The following is a 20252-nucleotide window of genomic DNA, read 5'->3' on the forward strand; positions in this document are numbered from 1 at the left end:
TTTCTTGACTCCTCCAAGAATTATTCTTAAAGTCCAATGTTGTTAGATAGCATACCTGCGGACCCCTTTTGGTGTTTCTCCAAGTATAAAGGTGGTCTGGTCTGTGCGGTAGACTTTTTTCTTCTTCTGGCTCACAGGGTGTGAAATGTAAAGGGGACATGAAATGACTCCTTCACTTGATTGTTGTCCTTTCTTTGTATGTGTCAATGTATCTGCCTTTATATCTTCTTTATTTGTCTGAAAAAAGGGAAGGAAGCAAAAACTAAGTCTCGAAAAATAATCATTTTTGGTCAAATAGGATTGTGGTACTTTTCCCCAGTATTCTTTATAATCAAGTATATCATTTTCTATTACTGATAGCATTGTCAGAAGATGTTACCCTACATCTTCTGGATCTTTCTTAAAGACATTAAAGTAACAGAAATACTACGTTTCCATTATATCTATGGGTTAAGATATATGTTAAAGATATATTTTTCTTAAAGTAATGGCAATAATATATTTCTACTGTCAAGACTGTGGGCATACTGATGCACATGCTGACATCTTAAATAAGGATGAAAATCAATGATTATATAAATAATGGCATAAAAATTAGATATTAAAAATTTTTTAATTCAGTACTTTCTTTCAAATTAAGTGGACTTTCAGCCAAACTGAAATACAACCATCTTTATACAATAATTAAATAGGAAATCGTTTTTGCAAATTCTACTTTTCATCTCTACTGGGTTATAAGAATATTTAGTGATTTTAAGATGCTTATATCAGTTGATTGAAATAGATAGAATCATATTTATTTTACAGACTATGGGTTGCTTGTTTAACATAAGTTGTTAAAAACAGTGGGTCAAGAAAAAGTAATTTTAAACTATATGGTTCCAATTTCCTAACAAGATGGTATGGTGAATATGTGGAAATTTGCAGTCTCATTCCACAAAGAGAAATACTGGATACAATTTGACAACAATGATGAAATTCTATTTAAGTTAAAAGTAAGAAAGGAAAATCTTTAGGTGCCCAAAACAAAGAAGTAACAGTGGTGAGTGGGAGCTGATGCTCACTAGCCCCCAGGGATAGAGTCTTATGTCATAATCTACAGGATCTATGTGTAGAGAGAGAGGAGAGGAAAATGATTTAACTCCTTAAATTAAAAAACAAACAAACCAACCGAAAACACAGCAGGAATTAAAAGATTATCAATGTGGAAATTAAAGCTAGGAAATCCCAAATGGAGACATGGGAGAGAAGCAGGTTACCTTCTTACTCTAGATAAAAACAATTACTGGTAAAAAAAAAAAAAAAAAAAAAAAAAAATGGAATGCCCAGCCTGTACCATTTGTAGAATTTGATTCTGTAGCACTTGGTAGTATGGAAAGTCTTAAGGTAGGAACTAACATAAAGAACTGGACTAGAATTAGTGAAAATCATAGATCTAAATGAGGAGTGAATACAAAAACATACTACAGGAAAACTTCCATAATCTAGAGAACACTTGTGATTCCAATGGGGTTAGGGGAAGGAGTTTGGAAAAAATTATAAAGAACATATAAAACCCACCATCTTGAAAGTGGGCAGATGCAACACATGAGAAACCATAACTGAGGAAATACAGATAATAAAGCAATCTGAAAGAAACTTTAAATCATTAGCATGTACAGAAAGACAAAGGAAGGGATAGAATCCATCATCAAGAACTGGATATTATATAGTCGGATCTGAGAAAAACTGATATACAAACTCTAAAAAGGAACTGTGGTTTTGAACTGAAAAATAGAGATAGAAACAAACTCAAACTCAAAATGTGGATTAAAGAGCAGACTAAACAGCCCTACAATGATAGTAGATAAACTGGTAGAACAAAATTACTTAGAATGCAGTAGAGATTAAATAAGGGGGGTAAGGGTGGGGGAGAGAGAGAGAAATAAGGGAAGAAAAAGAAATTAAGAGATATAAGACATAGCCAAATTTCTAAAATACCAAGAAAACAGAAAAAGTGGAAGAGATAATGGTAGAAAATTGAGGAAGGCATGAATTCTCAAAATAAAAAGAATCTCTAGTGGAAAAAATGAAAATAAACCTTACCTCGTTATATCATAAAAGGAAAATCTTTAAAAATATCAGAAAGAAAAGATAATATATCACACAAAAAATGACAATCAACCTAAAGGCAGACTTCTCATTACCACCACCACCACCAGAAGATAATGAGATAATGTCTTCAATATGCAGAGAGAAAAACTGTCAACCTAGAATTCTATACCCAAACTACATTTGAGAAAATTTTCAGACATACAAAGACTACAAGAGTTTACTAGATAAAGATTCTTGTTGATGACATATTGTTTTATAGGTGTCTGATGGAATTGAAGTGGCTCATATCAATGAATGTGGGTAGGGAATGGCTTTTTCATTTTACAAATATTTACTAAGTATCTATTATGTTCCTGGTACCATGCTCTGCAGTTGAGAACAAAGATATTTACAAATACAAAGATACAAAATACCCTTAAGGGAATATGTAAGATATCCTTACATATACATATACAAAATACCCTTAAAGGAATTAAAATTGACAAGCCCATTTTTTAAAAAAGATGGTACATTTAGATTTTTTCTTTTTAAAAATATATTTATTTTTATCTCAATTTATATTCAGGTTCATTTTACTGAAATAAACTGAACATAAGATAAAACAGACACAACTATATGCTATTTAGTAACACTAGTAACACATAATTTCCAGTGAAAATAAATTGACTTTTCAAAATCTACTATGACTCAGATGAACAAACACAAAATGCTGAAAACACTTTCCTTAAAGACATAATTTGTTTAACCTTAAAATATTATTAATAAAGAAGAGAAAATGCTCTCCTTTAAAGATAATTTTAAAAGATATTTGATGCATTTATTTTACATTCAAGAAAAGAAGATGAATGCTAAAAGTTCCAATAAAAAGGCTCATTTTCTTAGATGATCCCCAAGAAAGAATTATCCATTAATAATCCATTATTGTAAGGAGGGATGTGAATGTTTACATGACAGTAAAGGGAGTAAACAGAAAGAGAAGTAACTGGGCCAACCAAGAACACTTCCTCCTCATACATTGCAATTTCTGAAGCCATGGGGAAATCATGCCAGGAAATGGCGATTTTTAGTCATTTACATGATTACTCTGGGTCTTTCTGACCCTGGCAGCATTACTAAGCTCACATTTTGTACAGATTTTTTTTCATAAATCAATTTATAAATTCTTCAGGAGATTTCGGCTTTTCCAACCACAGCTATCAGACATGCGGATCTTTAGTTTTTGTCACACTTTCAACATTTTAAAACTTGATTATTTTACACAGCAGTAAAAAGGGAAAAGCATTCATCTTTCACATGGGCTCAATATCTTTTATTTAAAAAATATCTATGTTTAGATTTCCACTTTAGTAGGGTACTTTAACGTTTTACTGAAAGAAGACTGTGAAATAAAATTTTGTTAGTTAATTCAATAAACTTTGATGCTCTTTGTTATAAAAGCTAGTTTCACTACTTTACAGTAAAATAGTATCCTTTACAGTAGTATCCAATCCAATATAGAGATGAAATCCTTTACAATAGTATCCTTTACAGCCCTTTACAAAAGGATACAGTAGTATAGTTTACAATATCTTTTACAAGTGATACAAGGAAAATGGTGCCATAGTGCAGCTGCAATTGTAGTGACAGCTATCATTTATTATAAAGCAAAGTACAAGGCCTATGGCCAAGATGAAAAGATTTCGGATTATGTGAACTGGACTCAAATTTATTCATTACCACTTACGTCAAAGCCGTGAAGTCATATTACACTGAGGCAACACTATGAAGTAGCAATTGTAATGAAGGTTTAAGTAACAACAACAACAACAAAAAAATCAATAAAATGAGCTGGATTACGAATTTAGGATGGAAGATGAGCTTGCTTGCTTAAGAAAGCAAAATAAATCTACTCCTCTTTTGCCCAGAGAATAAAATGGCCAACACCTGGAACACTATGTCTATATTTTACAGGAGATTTTGCAAATGTGAAGAATGCAGAAATTCTAGTTTTTGAAAAATAACCTAATTGTTCCTAACTTTTTCCTAAAAAGTTTTCTTCAAAATAATCCATCAAAATATGCCTTGAGGAAGTACCTCTATATTCCGTGATTCTGATGAAGGTTTCCTTCATCTTTAAATTTATGGTTATTTTGAGGAAGGTATTATGAAAACAAGAACTTTGTACAGTATTTGTATAGTATAAATACTTCTGCTAATAAGTATTTTAGAAAGCTTGTCATTGTTAGAATATAATTTCTAACTTAGTAACTGCCATGTTCATGATTACTTCCATAAGTTACTGGGTATTATTATGTATTTCTACTACAGTATTTATATGAAAAAAAAATCAAATTCAACTTATGGAATCTTTATTCAAAATAAAACTTAGTAAGCATAAGGAATATAGTAATCATTTCTAGATAATGTAAACATAGTTAAAAATCCATTTGATGATAAGATTAATAAATGGAAGTGGGGGGTTACTTAAGAAGCTGAATTTGTCAGAGAATACTGAAGTAATAATTCTAATTTACGAGTACTATATCTTCTTCCTTTGGACATACACATACTATATGGAGTAGTCAGTTGAATTGGAAAAGTACTATAGTTTAACAGGTCTAAAAGTATATAAAGGGTGTGCTATGGCTAAGTTTAATTTGACTTATATAATTGAAAATTTAAATGCACAATCTGTTATCTTTGCTAAAGTGATTTATTAAAATAAAATTCAGGATATAAAAATTGTTTAATTAAAATAATATATATTATTTCTATAAATGGTAATTGTTCCAATATATTTTGGCCAAAATAGTCTTCTCACCTATCCACAATTAAATGGTTAATTTGGAAATGGCTCACTTCAGAGACTTCATGAATATCTGCTTTGATTTAATTTTGATAAAGTTATAAAATCACTGTTGAATAAATTTTAAAAATCACTGTTGATTTTTCTGATGTGTTCATAAAATATGCTTGAAAATGTATCATAAAAATTACATTTAAAAATGTATAATGTATATGTTCTGTAAAAAAAAAAGCTATAATTATTTTAAGTTATAAAATATATTAGGATTATAATAAATGAGGGGGCACTTTTGTAGGAAAAAATTCCTTCTACAGTAGCCAAAATGAATTCACACTAGAACTAATAAACTGCATAATTTTGTACAACTTATTTCTTACTGTGAAGTTTTAGATTTATATTGGTTCTACCGGGAAAGTTCCTTATCTTTAGAACAGCAGTGTGAAACATTCAAATAGCCTTTGAAAATAAATACTCTTTTTCTTTTTCCTTTGAACCAAAAGTACACTGTTTATGTTTCACGGCATTAGATCTAAGCTTTGCATTATTTTCATTGAGCCGATAGTTATTTTTTGAAAGGCATAACTGAAAAAAAAAAAAAAGATAAGGTATATATAGATTTTCAATATGAAATAGAAAAAATAAAACTCTTTTAAAAGTTTTCAGATAGCAATCTTTGAAGTCAGTATACTAAGCAAAGACAAAAAGTTCTCCCTACTTCACAGCCATATGATTACATTAACATTTTTCTATTTATTCTGCTACTATGAAATCTATCTTTATATACTAGGAAACTTCACTGGAATAGTGCCGAGAATGTTTATGGAAATGAAAAATTCTATTAATAGTCTTTGAAGTAAAAAATAATTTTGGAGGTAAATTACTAAAGAACTGTAAAGAGCACCTGTGTAAGAATAGCAAGGAAATGAGAAGAGTTGATAGGAATCAATCTTTTCCATACTCACATGCCCTTAAAAGATGGGGCAAGAAACATTACAATCCAGAAAAGTGAGTTTCAAAAGCAATCATGAAGTGTCTCTAGTTCCATTTTGGCAGGAGAAATACTATTGTAATCTCTGCCATCTTTCTAAACCTCCTCAGGGCTAATTCCTGGAGATACATCAATAGCTGGTGCATTATCTAATAATGCTGATTCCTTCTCTGCTCATCCATATCCCCACGGAGCAGAGGAATCTTGGCGTGCACAGTGGAGAAGGATGGCCTGATGGGGGGTAGGGTAGGCTGTCCACAGTTGACTAATAGAAATTAGTGAAATGCTTTATTAAGCAATCTGCCTGTGGTGCTGGTTTCTAGAGAAAACACCTTATAGAGAATGTACACCATAATAAAAAGCAGTGTATATTTAACAGTGACATATATTGTTTTCCCCACAGTTAGATGATTAGTCTTGATTAGTTGGTTATTGAGGAAATTGGAAGCAGGAAGGATATTTTTGATGGCCCTGAAAGTTCTTAATGTCTCTGACCCATTGAGAAACCTGAGTGGAAGAATTAAAATTTAGATTCTAAGATCACCAGAGGATCTGTGCATCACAGGAAAGCTCTTTGGTCTACACCTAGTTCCTGAGAACAGCACAGAGCTTCACACTATGGTCATTGCCACTGTGGGCATACCATGTGGGCCACAAGCCCTCATGCTGACCCGATCACACCCACTTTGCCATAAAGCCTAAAAAATCCAGTGCTTTCATTTTCTTCTTCATTAAACCTTAAATAGTGAAGTCAGCAATGCTTTTGTTTACACATCTGTTCAAACAAAAGATTAAAAAAGAAATCTCTCTTTGGGTAAGGGCCAACCCTGTAAACACATAAAATGTCAAAAACTTGCTTGTCTTTGCAAAGCAGGGAATCAGGAGTCCTATAAAAACACATAGCACATGTAAATAAATTCATTCCAATGGCATCTGAGAGTCTGTAATGACAAAAACTTTTGAGGATCTTTGCACAAGTGTGAAAAAGCCCTTTCCTCAAAGTAATCATTCAAGTTATCTGGCTGAGGTAGGAAATGTTACTTTAAATGCATTTTTCCAGCACTCAAAAAAACCTAAGGCAACTAGCTATGAGCTACCCTTGAAATGTCTTCACTCACCCTCTGGAGAAAATGCAGCTGGTCGGAGGACCCACCATGAATATATACTGAAGTCAAATTTTCTTTATATGTTTAAAAATGACTTTCAAATCTGAAAAAACAACACTGAGATTCAAATTCAAAAATGCTCTGAGGTTAGGTTCCTTTTTTATCCATAACAGTCAACTTCTTATTGTCCAAGAAGCTTATATATCTAAAAGACAGGGCAAAGTGACAGCCTTGGGAGAGCACACACTACAGACAGAAACATGTAAGCCCCATCTCTTTGGGACCTGTTAACCTGAAGGCACTACCATTCATGACCATAGCAGTCTACCTGTGGGAAAGGGCAAGGTGAAATGGTGCAATTACTTTCACCAAAGCCTGCATATGAGCAAAGACGAATGTTCACTAATACCCTCCATTCTCCAAAGGCAGGTGGTCAGCAGCAAATTTCCTTTAATATCTCCTACAAAGGCTATAGCAAGATTGGGCCTTTTGGGGTAGATGTCTGAGCACTGGACTCAGCACCACAGGCCCTGGTGTCCAGGCCTTATTCAGCCTCTTATTGTATAAACTTGGGGAGATTTTATATATTTTTGAGCCTTATTACTTTGAGGAATGATGAGGGATTTGGGGATCAGGATCTGGAGGGTAGAGAATTTAGATCTGAGACTCCCATCTGTCTCCTCCATATTTAAAAGTCACAGTTCTACCAGTTTTATAGACTATCTGGTAAGTAGCAACGAAGAGGTCCTTAGCATCTCAGCCCTGATCTCAACTGAACATCTTTAATATGTATGGAGTTTTTAAACTTCTGGAAAAATTTCTCTAAAGACTATGGAAGGTCTTATAATTAGATAATACCTGTTCTATGAAAAGAACAGGAGGGTGTTGCTGATGGGAAATTTTTTTTTTTAAAGCCTTTCTTGGTAGGCACTCATCCTTGCCTGCCTTTCACAGGGTGGCACTTCCTAAGAGAAGCTTCTCACTTCCCTCTTCCATGCCCTCGAGCTTGAGTAAGTGTAGGCTACTAAGTATGGGCTGATTTGGTTACAAGGCCACTAATGGCTCTCCAGCATCTAGTGAAGGATATTTCAAGCACCATGACACAAATGTCACTAAGACATTGCAACTAGCTGTGAGGTATAATAATAACGGAGTACTTAAATCTCTGAATGATTCACATTTTTAGTAAATTAGAGTAGATTCCCTATAACTACATCATTTTTACTCTCTCCTATTCTGATATGCTTTCCTGAGCCATGTAGGAGAGGAAGTAAAGCTTTCACACAAAGAAAGGCCAGCTGGAAGCATATCCCACTGGAACTGAATTTAATGATCAGGTGACTCTTTCATATGACCTAAAATAGCAGTTCTGAAGCTTTTTAACCTGTGGGGGCGCGCACACACACACACACACACACACACCCCAAAAACCAAAAACCAAAAACCAAAAACAAACCAACTTTCTCCTCACCTACATTTTCCTAGCTGGGCTAATAGTCAAATTAACAGAGAGAATAACAGGAGAAAATGACTAAAATGTCCATTCAGGAGTACTGTAAGATATGAGACCCAAAGGAAAAGTGGGGCAGGGGTCTGAGATTTCAAAGGGGAAAGCAGGCAATTTACAGGTAGATGGAGAAAAAGCAAACACGTGGCAAATAAATTCTTGCTGGGCCACCCAGAAACAATGGGACCACAGGGGAATCTAGTAAACAGATTTTTGCTTGGATCCTCCCTATCTGCCGCACTTGATTAATATGTGGAAAGGTGCTAAGGTGAATATGATAAGACTCCCTTCCCGAAGCTAGTTTTCTATCTGAATTTCCTTTAGGCAGAAAGGGGATGGGTCAAGGTTCCTTCTGAGTCTTTTGTTTCTTAATAACCAGCTTAAAATCAATATCCTGATAGGTGCATTATAGGGGGGCAAAACTCTGGTCCCCTTCAGGTCTTAGAATCCCTTTATACTTTAAAAATTATTGAGGACCCTAACATTATTTTGTTTATGTGGGTTATAGCCATTGAAGATTTTAAATATTTATTAATTCATTAAAAATAACAATAAGCCAATTACATGTTAACCTAAATAACTGTTGTTTTTTAACAACAACAAAAAAAATCTATGCTATCCAAAACAAACAAAAAATTAGAGAAAAGAGTGGCTTTGTTTTACATTTTTGCAAATTTCTTTAATATCTGGCTAAATAAAAGACAGCTGAATTCTCATATCTGCTTCTGCATTCAATCTGTGGCAGCAATGTTGTTTTGGCTGGAATATATGAAGAAAACTCACCTCATACAAATATGTAGAAAAGACAAGAATATTTTAATAGGCCTTTCAAATAATTGTAGATATTCTTTTGTTGATACTATTATCAAAACTCATGGTTAATTTCACGTAAAATATCAGTATTTTTTATATTGTTAAAATTAAAATTCATTGTGATATCTGGTATTTTAGGTGATATTTTCCCCCATGTATGATTCTGTAATATCATTCAGTGGTCATTAGAAAATACTAATTAACAGTTATGTAGATCTTTCAAATTTTGACACAATTATATAACATTGTAAAATCATATTCACTGTTATCACCATCTACTACATCTGAAAAATCTTGACGTATTGGGAAGGTGTCATGGTCATGGTGGCAGATGCAAGTTTTTCAATGTTTTAATTTTCACTTGAAATCTTAAATTTTATCACCAGCAACAAGTACTGTTTGTTATTTTCCTTGAAGTGACATACTCGCTAAGTTCATTTTAAAGAAATTATCTACTAAATGCACAAGTCTAAATAACCATAGTTTCTCCGTCATTCTTTCAAGTACAAATGATGTTCCCTAAAAAAAGTGTCTAGTTCAGTTTGCAGTTCAGTTATATGAGTGCTTATGTACACTTCCTAGTTCATCAAACAGAATATAAAAAATATGAGTGCTAAAGGGTTGAGAGTTAATAAAATTAGTCCTTTTTACTGCTTCATCAAGGATACTCATAAGAGAAACTAGTTTTCTTTTCCTGCAAGTTTGTGAAGGTAAAGAATTCAAGGGCCACTAGTACAATTTAGGGATGCTAACTGATTTCATGCTAAGCTGGCAGCAGTTTTCCCACCATTGCTTTTGCATGATTTGTGCAAATGCCAACAAGCTAGAAGGGCACTTTGTATCATTCCGAAAATAGTCCTGACCTTGCAGATTTCTGAACGAGTCTCAAATAGCATAGGCGTCCATGAGCCACATTTTGAAAATTGCTTGTTTGCAATATACTGGCAAGCCATTTAGCACTTGATACTTCCATCCAGACTATCTGAACAGAACGATCAAGAGCAGATTTTGGTTTCACGCAGCTTTACGTACACAAGTGAACATGCAAATGCTCCTTTCTTGAGTAAAATTATAGAATAATGATTATATCTACCTGTTCCAGCTGTGGCTTTTGGCCTTCAATTTTTGAATGGTTAGATATCAGCACATGTTGAAAGTTACTTGTCAGAGTATAAACTCTAACATTTCAGTCTGTTCATGTCAGTTTAACATTCATTGATTATTTCTTTAAAAGGAGAGCCTTTCATAATCTCTTCCCAAACCTCTACGCAGCTTTACTCTCCCTGTTGCCCAAGTCAACCTGATTAGGTCAGTCTTCTCACGACTGTCAAACACATCATGACATATATTTCTAGCATTAAATTTCCTCGACCTTGCCTCTGCCCAACTTAGTTCTACTCATGCTTGAAAGTCTAGCTTCATGAGACTTCCCTTGAGTACTTCTTTCTTGCATTATTATTTCAATTTCTCATTTGATAGATTTATTATATAAATGTAGTCTATCTTGATTTAAAATTTTATGTAATCATACATAGCATACCAAATCAAGCAGCAACAATACTGCATGTAGGCCAAAGATCTTAATTTCGCCTACCAAAAGGATCGAGGGGCTCTCTTTGAATAGGCAGGGCCCTGTACTATTTTGATTGTTTAGATCTTATTATTATATAACTAGATCGTATATACCTCCAATCCAGAGAGCAATCATATATATATTTTTTGTACTGAGTCCTGAGTCATGTTCCCTGTAGCCTCTCAATAAATTAGGGTTAGAGCAATATAAATGTACACAAATATAAATAACACAACTAAAAAAATTAATTTTGGGAAGATATTTACCCAATGACTTTTATGAACAAAGTGAAGAGTTCTTCCTCTTAAGGTATTCAATAATTTACCTGACAACAGTAACAGGATAGCCTTAAATACTGAATAAAATAGTAAGATATGAATTTCCAATTCCATTTTGAAGGAGTTAATGCTAAATAGTCATGAAAACTGTTTATAGATGAACTGAAATTTGATTCTGAGAGTAACTTGGCTATAAGATGACCAACACCGTTAAAATAAAATGTCATCTTGCTATGAAAGCTGTAAGAACTGACTTTGGTTATAGTAAAAGGAATATTATCCTCCTTAGGAAATTTGCAAAAATATCATCAATTCCATATTAGATCAAGGACCATAGTTCAGATATATTCACCCTGCCTGAAGCCAATCTACCACACAGGAATTCATGCTATAAACTAGAGTAATAAACTAGAGTAATTCTTCACATTTTTACTAACGGAATTTCTTTGAGAAGGCTTTATTTTGTATCTTCTGAAAATTCAATTGAAATCAGCAGGTCCTGGGAATAAAAGATAGAATAAATAAGATGCAGTTCTTAACACAAAAGAGTTTGACAGTCTCATCAGGGAAACGGGGTCAGGCATTGCTGATGGCCTATTAACAGACACTGCCTCCCTCTTTGCTGTCTGTCTCTGTCTTTCCATCTGTCTTTTCTCTCTGTCTCTCTGTCCCTCTTGGTTCTCTCACTTTTTGTCTCTGAGAAGAGACCATGCTCTGTCTATAGAGTGTTAATCCTTTCTCTAATACTTTCCTTTTGACTCTAACTCTAGTATGAATTCTTTCCTGCACTCAGTCAAGAGCCTTCTCTCTAGGTAAAGGACTTGAATCTCCACTCAGGGGGATTCACCCTGTCCTTCATCAAAAGGAGTCCAAAAGGTGTGCTTGGAGACTGGTTCATAAACTGAAGGCTGACTAGAAAGACCCTGTTTGCTTTTATATCCCCAGTGTCTAGCATAATACCTGGCACACAGTGTCAATAATCCTGAATGAGTATCTTGGAATGAGACTGGAAAAGCAACCTAGGGTCAAATTGAAATAGGCCTTGTGTGCCATGGAAAAGAAGTACAATAAGACATTTCACATAACTGTGGAAAACAGAAAATTAATCATTATAGCGACAGCTCAGATTTCTTAGTGCTAGATGAGGAACACTCACAACATCATTTATGGGTAGGGATATCTTTCTGACATCATTTTCCATATTCTCCCTTCTTGAGCGAGTTCCTATACCTCACTATGGCCGATGGATGACAAGGCAATAGGTGTTTCCATTAAGTGGGCATGTCCAATTGATACCACGGTTTTCAGAGAGGGATAAAATATAATTTGAAAAGGGCTAAGTGCTTAACATTCTTTAAGTAACTAGGTGGAGTCAATCAAAGTTCAATGAGGCCTTATGTCGCTAAGCTTTTATATTGTTACTTAAAAGACATTATTTGAAGAAACAGTATTTTTTTTAACAAGTTAGAATCTTCCAACTATTCTAAAGAGAGAAATTGTTCAAAGAAGACATATTTATCTTCTATGTAATTGGAACAATGACCAGCTAGGAGAAGAGCTAGAATCAAACTATTTCCTAATAAGCAAAGGTTTTTCTTTTTTTGGTCAGTGCAGACTATTGCCAAATTAGTTTATAATTTCTTTCAAATACAATATGGTCGTCTTCATGACAGCCATAGTTCAAGGCAGATCTTTCATCTACAAAATTAGAGGACTGGATTAGCTATCTTTAATAATATTCTAAAATATTCTACTATTGGTACTATTAACAACAAAAATAATAATATTCTCTATATTCTCATTGTAGAGAATAACAGAGGGAGTTTTACTCATTACTCCTACTGATAATCGATAATCATAATTACAATAATAAAAATTTATATTTTGAGTACATTTAATGCCTTTTTTTCAAGGAGTTGAATGTGTTTTGTACGCATTAATCATTATTCTACTAATCCTGGTTAATGTCACTGTGAGAAAGGGTGCCATAGTTTCTCATAGCCACCAGCTAGGAGGGGAATAGGTATATGTATTTATAGTTAACACTAGATTCTTCTTCCTCTGACTAGGTGACAAGTATTCTTTATAAATGACATACTATGTTTCTGAATCAATCCTAGTTCTAAGGATAGAAACACAAAAGCCTTTTTCACGCCAAAACTAGTCACATAATTTCATACATACACACAATTTTACAAAACTTGATCTCTATTAAAATCACTTGAAAGAATAACTTTCTGATATAAACATCATAAAATTAACACCTAACTATAGAAAGAAAAATGATAAGACCATGAAAAATCCCACCCGGTAAGAGTTAATTCCATTACATGCTGAAACCATAAACCTTCCTTACTGAACTGCTTCATAAACTAGTCATTTGTGAACAATTACTTTAAACCATCATGCCATTCACCATCCTGAAAAACAGGATAATGGAATGCTATATCTCCCCAAAGTCTGCTCATTGTAAACAGTCCATCCCTCCTTGCTGACTCCGAAAGCTGTATAAACATACTGCAATCAAATCCACCATAGCTCATAGAAATCCTTTCTTTAAGTCGTCTACAAAATGCCAATTTAATACAAATACAAGAAAGAGAAGTTCTTATACTAACACAACATTTTGTATTTACAGTATTCTGAACAGTGCTTAAACCTGCGCTGGTTATATAAAAGGCACTTCCCCCCATGCCACCCACTGCCCCCAGGCTGACAGCATGCTTAGTTCTCTCATTTACACCACACTGCAATAACATAAAGAAGGGTTTACTATTAATCCAGGTTTTACTACAAAGCGACCTGTTATTTCTCTGTCAAATACTCGTGAGAGTGCCAAGTGTCTGTCATCCAATTCAAGGGATTAAGTCTTCTTTTATAGTCTGATACTTGTACCAATTTATAAAAATACAGATATAGTTTCTTAGAGTTGGTCACAGTCTATATTTTGGCTTGGATTCAGGCAGCAGAGGTTGACTATGACAGCTGGCAGGAAGCTGAGGGGAGAATACATCCTCCCTCTTTCAGTCACCACGTCTCAGTTGCCATAGTGATTAATCCTTAATTGAATGCTGTCTTTGTACATTTCTTTTCAGAAAACTTTAAGTAAACTTAAGTTGAAAACATGCAGTTGATTGAAAAAATGAGGCACCACATCACAAACAGGTATAGCTAGGTTTTGTGACATACTTCCATATATTAAAAGAACAAATTAACTCTAATAAAGGTATTTATTATCAGTTCCTTCCAACACTTTAAACATTTCTTTTGGTCTGAGCTTAACCCTGAATCACACAGGTTTTCCCTCTTATCAGATATCTCATCTTTTAAAGAAAGCTGTCTTCAGAAATGGTTCTAAAATATCCAAGTACAATTTAAGGCAAAACGAATTTTTATTTTATATTGTTTGTATTACTATATAATAAAGGCATAATTAAAAATTTATTTTAGGAGAGATGGGTTTTCATTTAAGACATCTATAAAATGTGTTCTATAAATAGAAATTATTTATAAAAGTATAAACTATAAGAAACGAAAGGGAAGATAGAAATAGATATTTTTAAGTATTAGGCTTTTATCTTAATATATAGTTAAATTTGAAAAGCAAGTTCATCGCTTTTGTCATTTGGTTATCAATAATTACATCAAAAGTACTGAGAAATTCTGAAAGGCCATAGGATTTTATCTAGGATTGTGGTATATATTTCTTCTCTTTTGTAAGTTTTCTATTTAGTATATTCCTTTGCAATTTAGTTAAGTCTTTAACTTAGATTTAACTGTAGTCTTTCTTGGAAAGTAAAATACTTGAATATTGTGGTCACTGTCAATCCTGTATTGCTATCTTACAAATAAATGGTATTTGTTTTCTTAGAAAGTGAGGCAATACATCTGCGTCTGGCTGCAGGCACGCATGCACGCACACACACAGACACAGACCACACGCACGCATGCACACACACAAACACACAAATCTTTTCAAACACAAGTAAAGGTCTCTAATAAAACTCTGGTGACAGACATGAAGCACTCAGAAGAATTCTCAGTAATCAAAAAGATTCTGGATGTGAGCCCCAGATGAAAGACACTATACTATAGGTGGGAGGTCTGGGGATTTTTGGAGTCTTCAGAAGCAAGAGGTTTACAGATTTTTCTAACACTATGGCTGAGTCTCTTTTGTCTTCACTTTGCTTCATTTCCTTTCACCTTAGTTTACTCTCTTTTCTTTCCATAACTATTTAAAACTTTTTTAAAAAACTGCAAATTTGCTATTGCCACCCACCATCATACATACTACAAGCTGTAAACCTCTCAGTGAGTGATATACATATCTCTAACAAATGTTCCAATGATGTATTCATTAAAAGAGTTAAAGTAATATTGACTAGATATGATGAAATTAGTGATGGTGAACATTTTTTTCTTAGAAATTCTGTGATAAGACTTTGAAATGTCATCAATAGCTCATCTATGTGTAATAGTATTATTTTAAAAAGTCTCTTCAGAAATCCTTTAATATAGTCTACAAATAGTTTTAAAGAGAAAAACGACACAACCCTCATTCTATCTCCGTGACATTACTGAGGTTGTATTTAGTTTCCAGAAGAATAATAATGAGGAGAACCAAATATTATGTATAAAGATAATGCAAAAGGACTAGTCTGAAGGCAGAGTGATGTCTCATTCATTTGACTGTCAGAAGCTATGGAGATATCTTAAATTAGGAGTCACTTCAATTGATGAATCTAAAGAGAAAAGAAATCTATCAGCTCTAAAGAGAAAAAATTACTAGTAACTTCAATTCTCATATAGACTATTATAAAATAAAGTAATATAAATGATAAAGAACTGAGTGGCTATTTTCATAAGCAAAAACTCAATAGTCACATATAAAAGTTTGAAAAATATTTTATCATGAACATTCTTGTTTTTTTTAAAGGGAGTCCAAAGCCCCAGATCTACTATACCACCCATTCTTTTATTTATAGTTAAATATGGTTGCATACAACTGTTTATGATTACTTCTAGTTGATCCCCTGGAGATCAATTAGGTGAGTTAGAGACCTGATATCAGTCTTATCCAATGGTAGTAGTAGCATTGAGTACGACTTTGTATCAGGCACCGTTCAGAGCATTTTAGTGGTATTACTTCATTCAGTTTTCATAAAAAACATTTTGAGGTAAGAAGTATAATTATTTATATTTTAAACACCAGGAAACGGAGACACAGAGAAGGTAAGTAACTTTCTCATGGCCACACAGGAAGTATGAGGTTCAGCTAGAATTAAAATTCTGGCATTCTGAGTAGAGTGCATACCACAGGCTAGTTATGGCTACAACTATTCTTTCTGCCTATGAAAGATTACAGAGTTCAACAAATTAAAGATGAGAATCATCATATGAGTTATTTAATTAATTTACTTCTAATTAAACTAAAAGGAGAAAAGCATAAGGTATACATACCTCAGCAGTTGTATTTTTGTCAAAAATACAGTAGTTTTAGTTTTTGATAATGGTGAAAAACTAAGAATATCACAAATATGTATGATCACTATCTATTTTGAAAATTCTGATTTTCATATAGCAAGTAAGACCTTTTAAAAAATTAGTAAGTTTATAATATTGTCCCTGAGTAATTTTTATATATAGGTAATACAACTTTTAAGATGCTGAAGTATAGCTATATTAGTAATCTGATATATTAAATGGTATAAGTCAAACCTGAGGGATTGATTCTTATTCTGTTGGAATTTTTTACTGTACCAAGATTGATTTAAAGAAGTTGGCCACTGAAATAAATGTCTATACAGACAGTTCTTGGCCTGCTAGCTAGCATTGGTAGCATGGGATTGGACCTCTTGTTTAGTGGCTTTAAAACTTCCCTGAATATTTTATACCAACCATGATTTAGTCATAAAACAGCAATTTTCTTTGTTTTCTCTGTTAAAGAAATACTAAGTCTGTCTACGTGTGATTGGGGAAATATATGGCCTCAAAGGGCATATTAGAACACCTAGGGGATAGATACTTCAGTTTGTTTCCTGGTAAAAAATATCCCTCACTCTGAAAATCATTGTAAAGAGCCAAGGTTTCTGATGAGAGTGTGCTATCCACCTCAAGAATGTTGGGGCTGAAAAAGACTGAAAACTATTGGTATTGTTAACCACCCCCACTTCCTGCAAATTAAAGGCAAAATATATTTGGAGTATTTTCATTTTTATAACTTTCCTTAAGAAGGTTCCAAAGGGACTTTTTATTGCTTCTAGATCTAGGCGTTGCTTCTCGGGTCCATTTTGGGAGGAATTATACACCTGTAAATTTCTTCTCTGTAAAATATTTAAATAAGCTAATAACTAATATCTAGTTAAATCATTTCATTAACATCTACTACAGAGGTCTGACAAACTCTCTTACTTCTTTCACATTAAAATTTGTTTAGAAAAAGAAAACTCTAATAAAAAATTAGCTATTTAAAAGATACTGATATGCTCTTCATTTTAATAAAGCAAGTTTCTGGCAAACTCAACATAATTTTTCCAACCTTTTACAGATAGCTCCTACAAGGTAGTCAAACTGTAGAAATGTCTACAGTACTGGTTGAGAAACAGTATATTTCTGGATCAAATGAGAATAACATTTGAATGACATTTATTCAAAAGACCCAGGTATGCTTTCATGAGTTGTATTTTGGTGTTGGCTCTTTGGATTACATGGAAAAATGCTAAAAGCACAGCCTTTCAAAGTCCATTATTACATTTACTCTAAGGATATTATAAGACAACTGACTGTTCACTGGATTATTCAGTGGTCCTCATTTAAAACCCAGGAGACAAATTTCCTTCAAACTAAGTGTTAGGAAGTTTTTTTCTCCTTAGAAGAGCTGGTATTTTTTCCCCCTTAAGGACAACCATTTAGCTCAGTGTTTCTCAGCAGGGTGTTATGGCATTTTAGGCAAAACAGTTCTTGGCATGTAGGGTGTTATCCCCTAAAACAGTCATTGAGTATCTCTGGCCTCCACACATTAATGACAGTTGGGCACTCAGTCATTGTGACCACTCAAACTGCCCACACACATTTCCAAATGCACTAGTTGAGAAAACACTAAATAGTTTATTTCCTTTGTTTTGTCTACTAGGAAACTCAATCAAATTTGTCATTAAAAAAAAAAAAATCTGGGTAAGAACATTATGTCCTATATATCTGCATTTTAACTACCTCCCAGTCTTGAACTTCTAGTTTAATTTATGTCTCCCTTGGTCCTGAATTTCATTTTGTATTCTGATTTTATTGTTAAGACAATCCAAAATCCTTTACTGAATCAAATAAACAAAGACAGCTTGGGAGTTCAGAAGCATTCTTTAGAAGCTTTTATTCATTTATAAAACCACTACTAAAATAAAGTACCACTGTATGAGGTATGCATTTCAAACTTCTACACAGAAAGTGTAGAAAACTACTCAGACACTTAGCTCTTAGAAATTAATGAAGGATAAGACAAAGAGAAGAAAATATCGTTTTAAAACCTTTGATGAAAATGATTGTGTCAATAAATATCACATTTATATAAAGCCCATTTCTATATAACAGCAATTTAAATGTTAAGAGCCTATAGGAAATATTTATCACTTTTAACAGTATAAAAATCATTTTGCTAAAAAAACAAATTCTATATAAAGCTAGTTTTTGTGTCTGCCTTCATTTTAGATGAAAAATTTTGGAGGAAATCTAATCATACACTTCTCTTTTTCCATAGGAGCAGAAGTAGTCTTGATTCTGATTTAACTGCCCAATTCCCTCAAATTCCTCATTTTTGGCAAGCTTTTCCTGAGGGATACTATAAATCAACTCACCATTATTATAGTTAGATATCGATTTGTCTTTTACTATAAAACATCTTCACTGACTACAGTGACCCAAATAGTATTTTTTTTAATACTTATTTATATGTCACCATCTTAGCAGCTACTTTTGAAGGATTTAGAGATCTTACTGAGTAATTTCTATGAAAATGAGATAAACTGAAGATAAAAACTAAAAATGAGATAAAAATATTACCCTACGTGCTTCTTACCTTAGAAGTACAAACAGCTATGTTAGCAGGAAGCTGGGAAAATTGCTTCAATTCAAACACATCACGTGCAGCCCATCGGCTCATGTGATTTTCGGCTTTGCTTGATCCAATCACATTCTGGTTTGAGTGAATGTAAGCCACTTCCTGAACACCATCTACAAGGTAATTGATGTTTATTAAGTGATGTCTCATTATGAAGCAATATGGTTCCATGTATATTTTAAAAGTTATAGGCAATACACTAAAAAAATATGCTTGTTTTGTTTTTAATCCTCAGGAAAAACATTCAGTTTGTTAACATCACAACATTCTTTAAAAAAAAAAATGAGAAGAGAAAGAGTTCAAATATGTTCATCTAGGTTAACTTGGAAAGGACTTTTCCCTCTTATCAATATGCGAACTTCTGAGGTTAGGTGACAGTCTTTAGATTTAAACCTGAATTGAAGGTTTTGGCAACAGAAAAGTTATGGTGGAGGGTCATTTCTATAAATTTGTTGTTCCAGCTGATTAAAAAAAATTGTTTACTAATTAACCGAGCAGTGCTAGCTTCATCTGTTCTTTCAAATATGTGTTTGATTACAGTGATAGAGTGGGAGCATGGGGTTTATGACCAGGGAGTTTAGTTTGGTTGGCTTGTTCAGTTTTACTGTTTGTATTATGTCTTTTTTGTACATATGCCCAGAGAATGTCAAGATTGGGAGGAAATTTAGGAAATGAAAAAAATTAACTTACAGCTATTATCCAAAAGAAGTTTAAAAAAATGACTACATTTTTTATTGCTTTGCTTCTAGGCACCTATAATTTACTTATAAATTGTGGTCATAAATACAAGGCTAGAACTAAGGTCTGTAAAAGTTCCCTCAAACAGCTCTGGCAATGAACCTTGATTATGACTTTTAACATTTGTAGTGTTTCAGTCCTGAGTCTCACTCAACCAGAATTGCCAATCATGCAAAAACAAGATGTCGTTAAATAAGACGAGTGAAAGAGCAACTAAGATAATATTCTCCTTACATTTCAAGACACCAGGAGGTGTGTAT

The 20252-nt window shown here is 33.3% G+C and overlaps 1 protein-coding gene across 4 annotated transcripts in view; it reads right to left on the reverse strand.

Annotated features, from left to right (window-relative positions):
* Positions 1-20252, reverse strand: part of ERCC6L2 (ERCC excision repair 6 like 2) — a 148745-nt gene that overhangs the window by 7575 nt on the left and 120918 nt on the right. For all 4 annotated transcript variants that reach the window (XM_016159471.2, XM_016159470.2, XM_016159472.2 and 1 more), the window contains 2 exons: positions 19213-19367; positions 56-237 (listed from right to left, as the gene is read on the reverse strand). In XM_016159471.2, the coding sequence (XP_016014957.2) occupies positions 56-237; positions 19213-19367 (337 nt within the window). The remainder of the gene's footprint in view (positions 1-55; positions 238-19212; positions 19368-20252) is intronic.

This window comes from Rousettus aegyptiacus, unplaced genomic scaffold (genome assembly GCF_014176215.1).
Source record: "Rousettus aegyptiacus isolate mRouAeg1 unplaced genomic scaffold, mRouAeg1.p scaffold_m13_p_3, whole genome shotgun sequence".
NCBI classification, from domain to species: domain Eukaryota; kingdom Metazoa; phylum Chordata; class Mammalia; order Chiroptera; family Pteropodidae; genus Rousettus; species Rousettus aegyptiacus.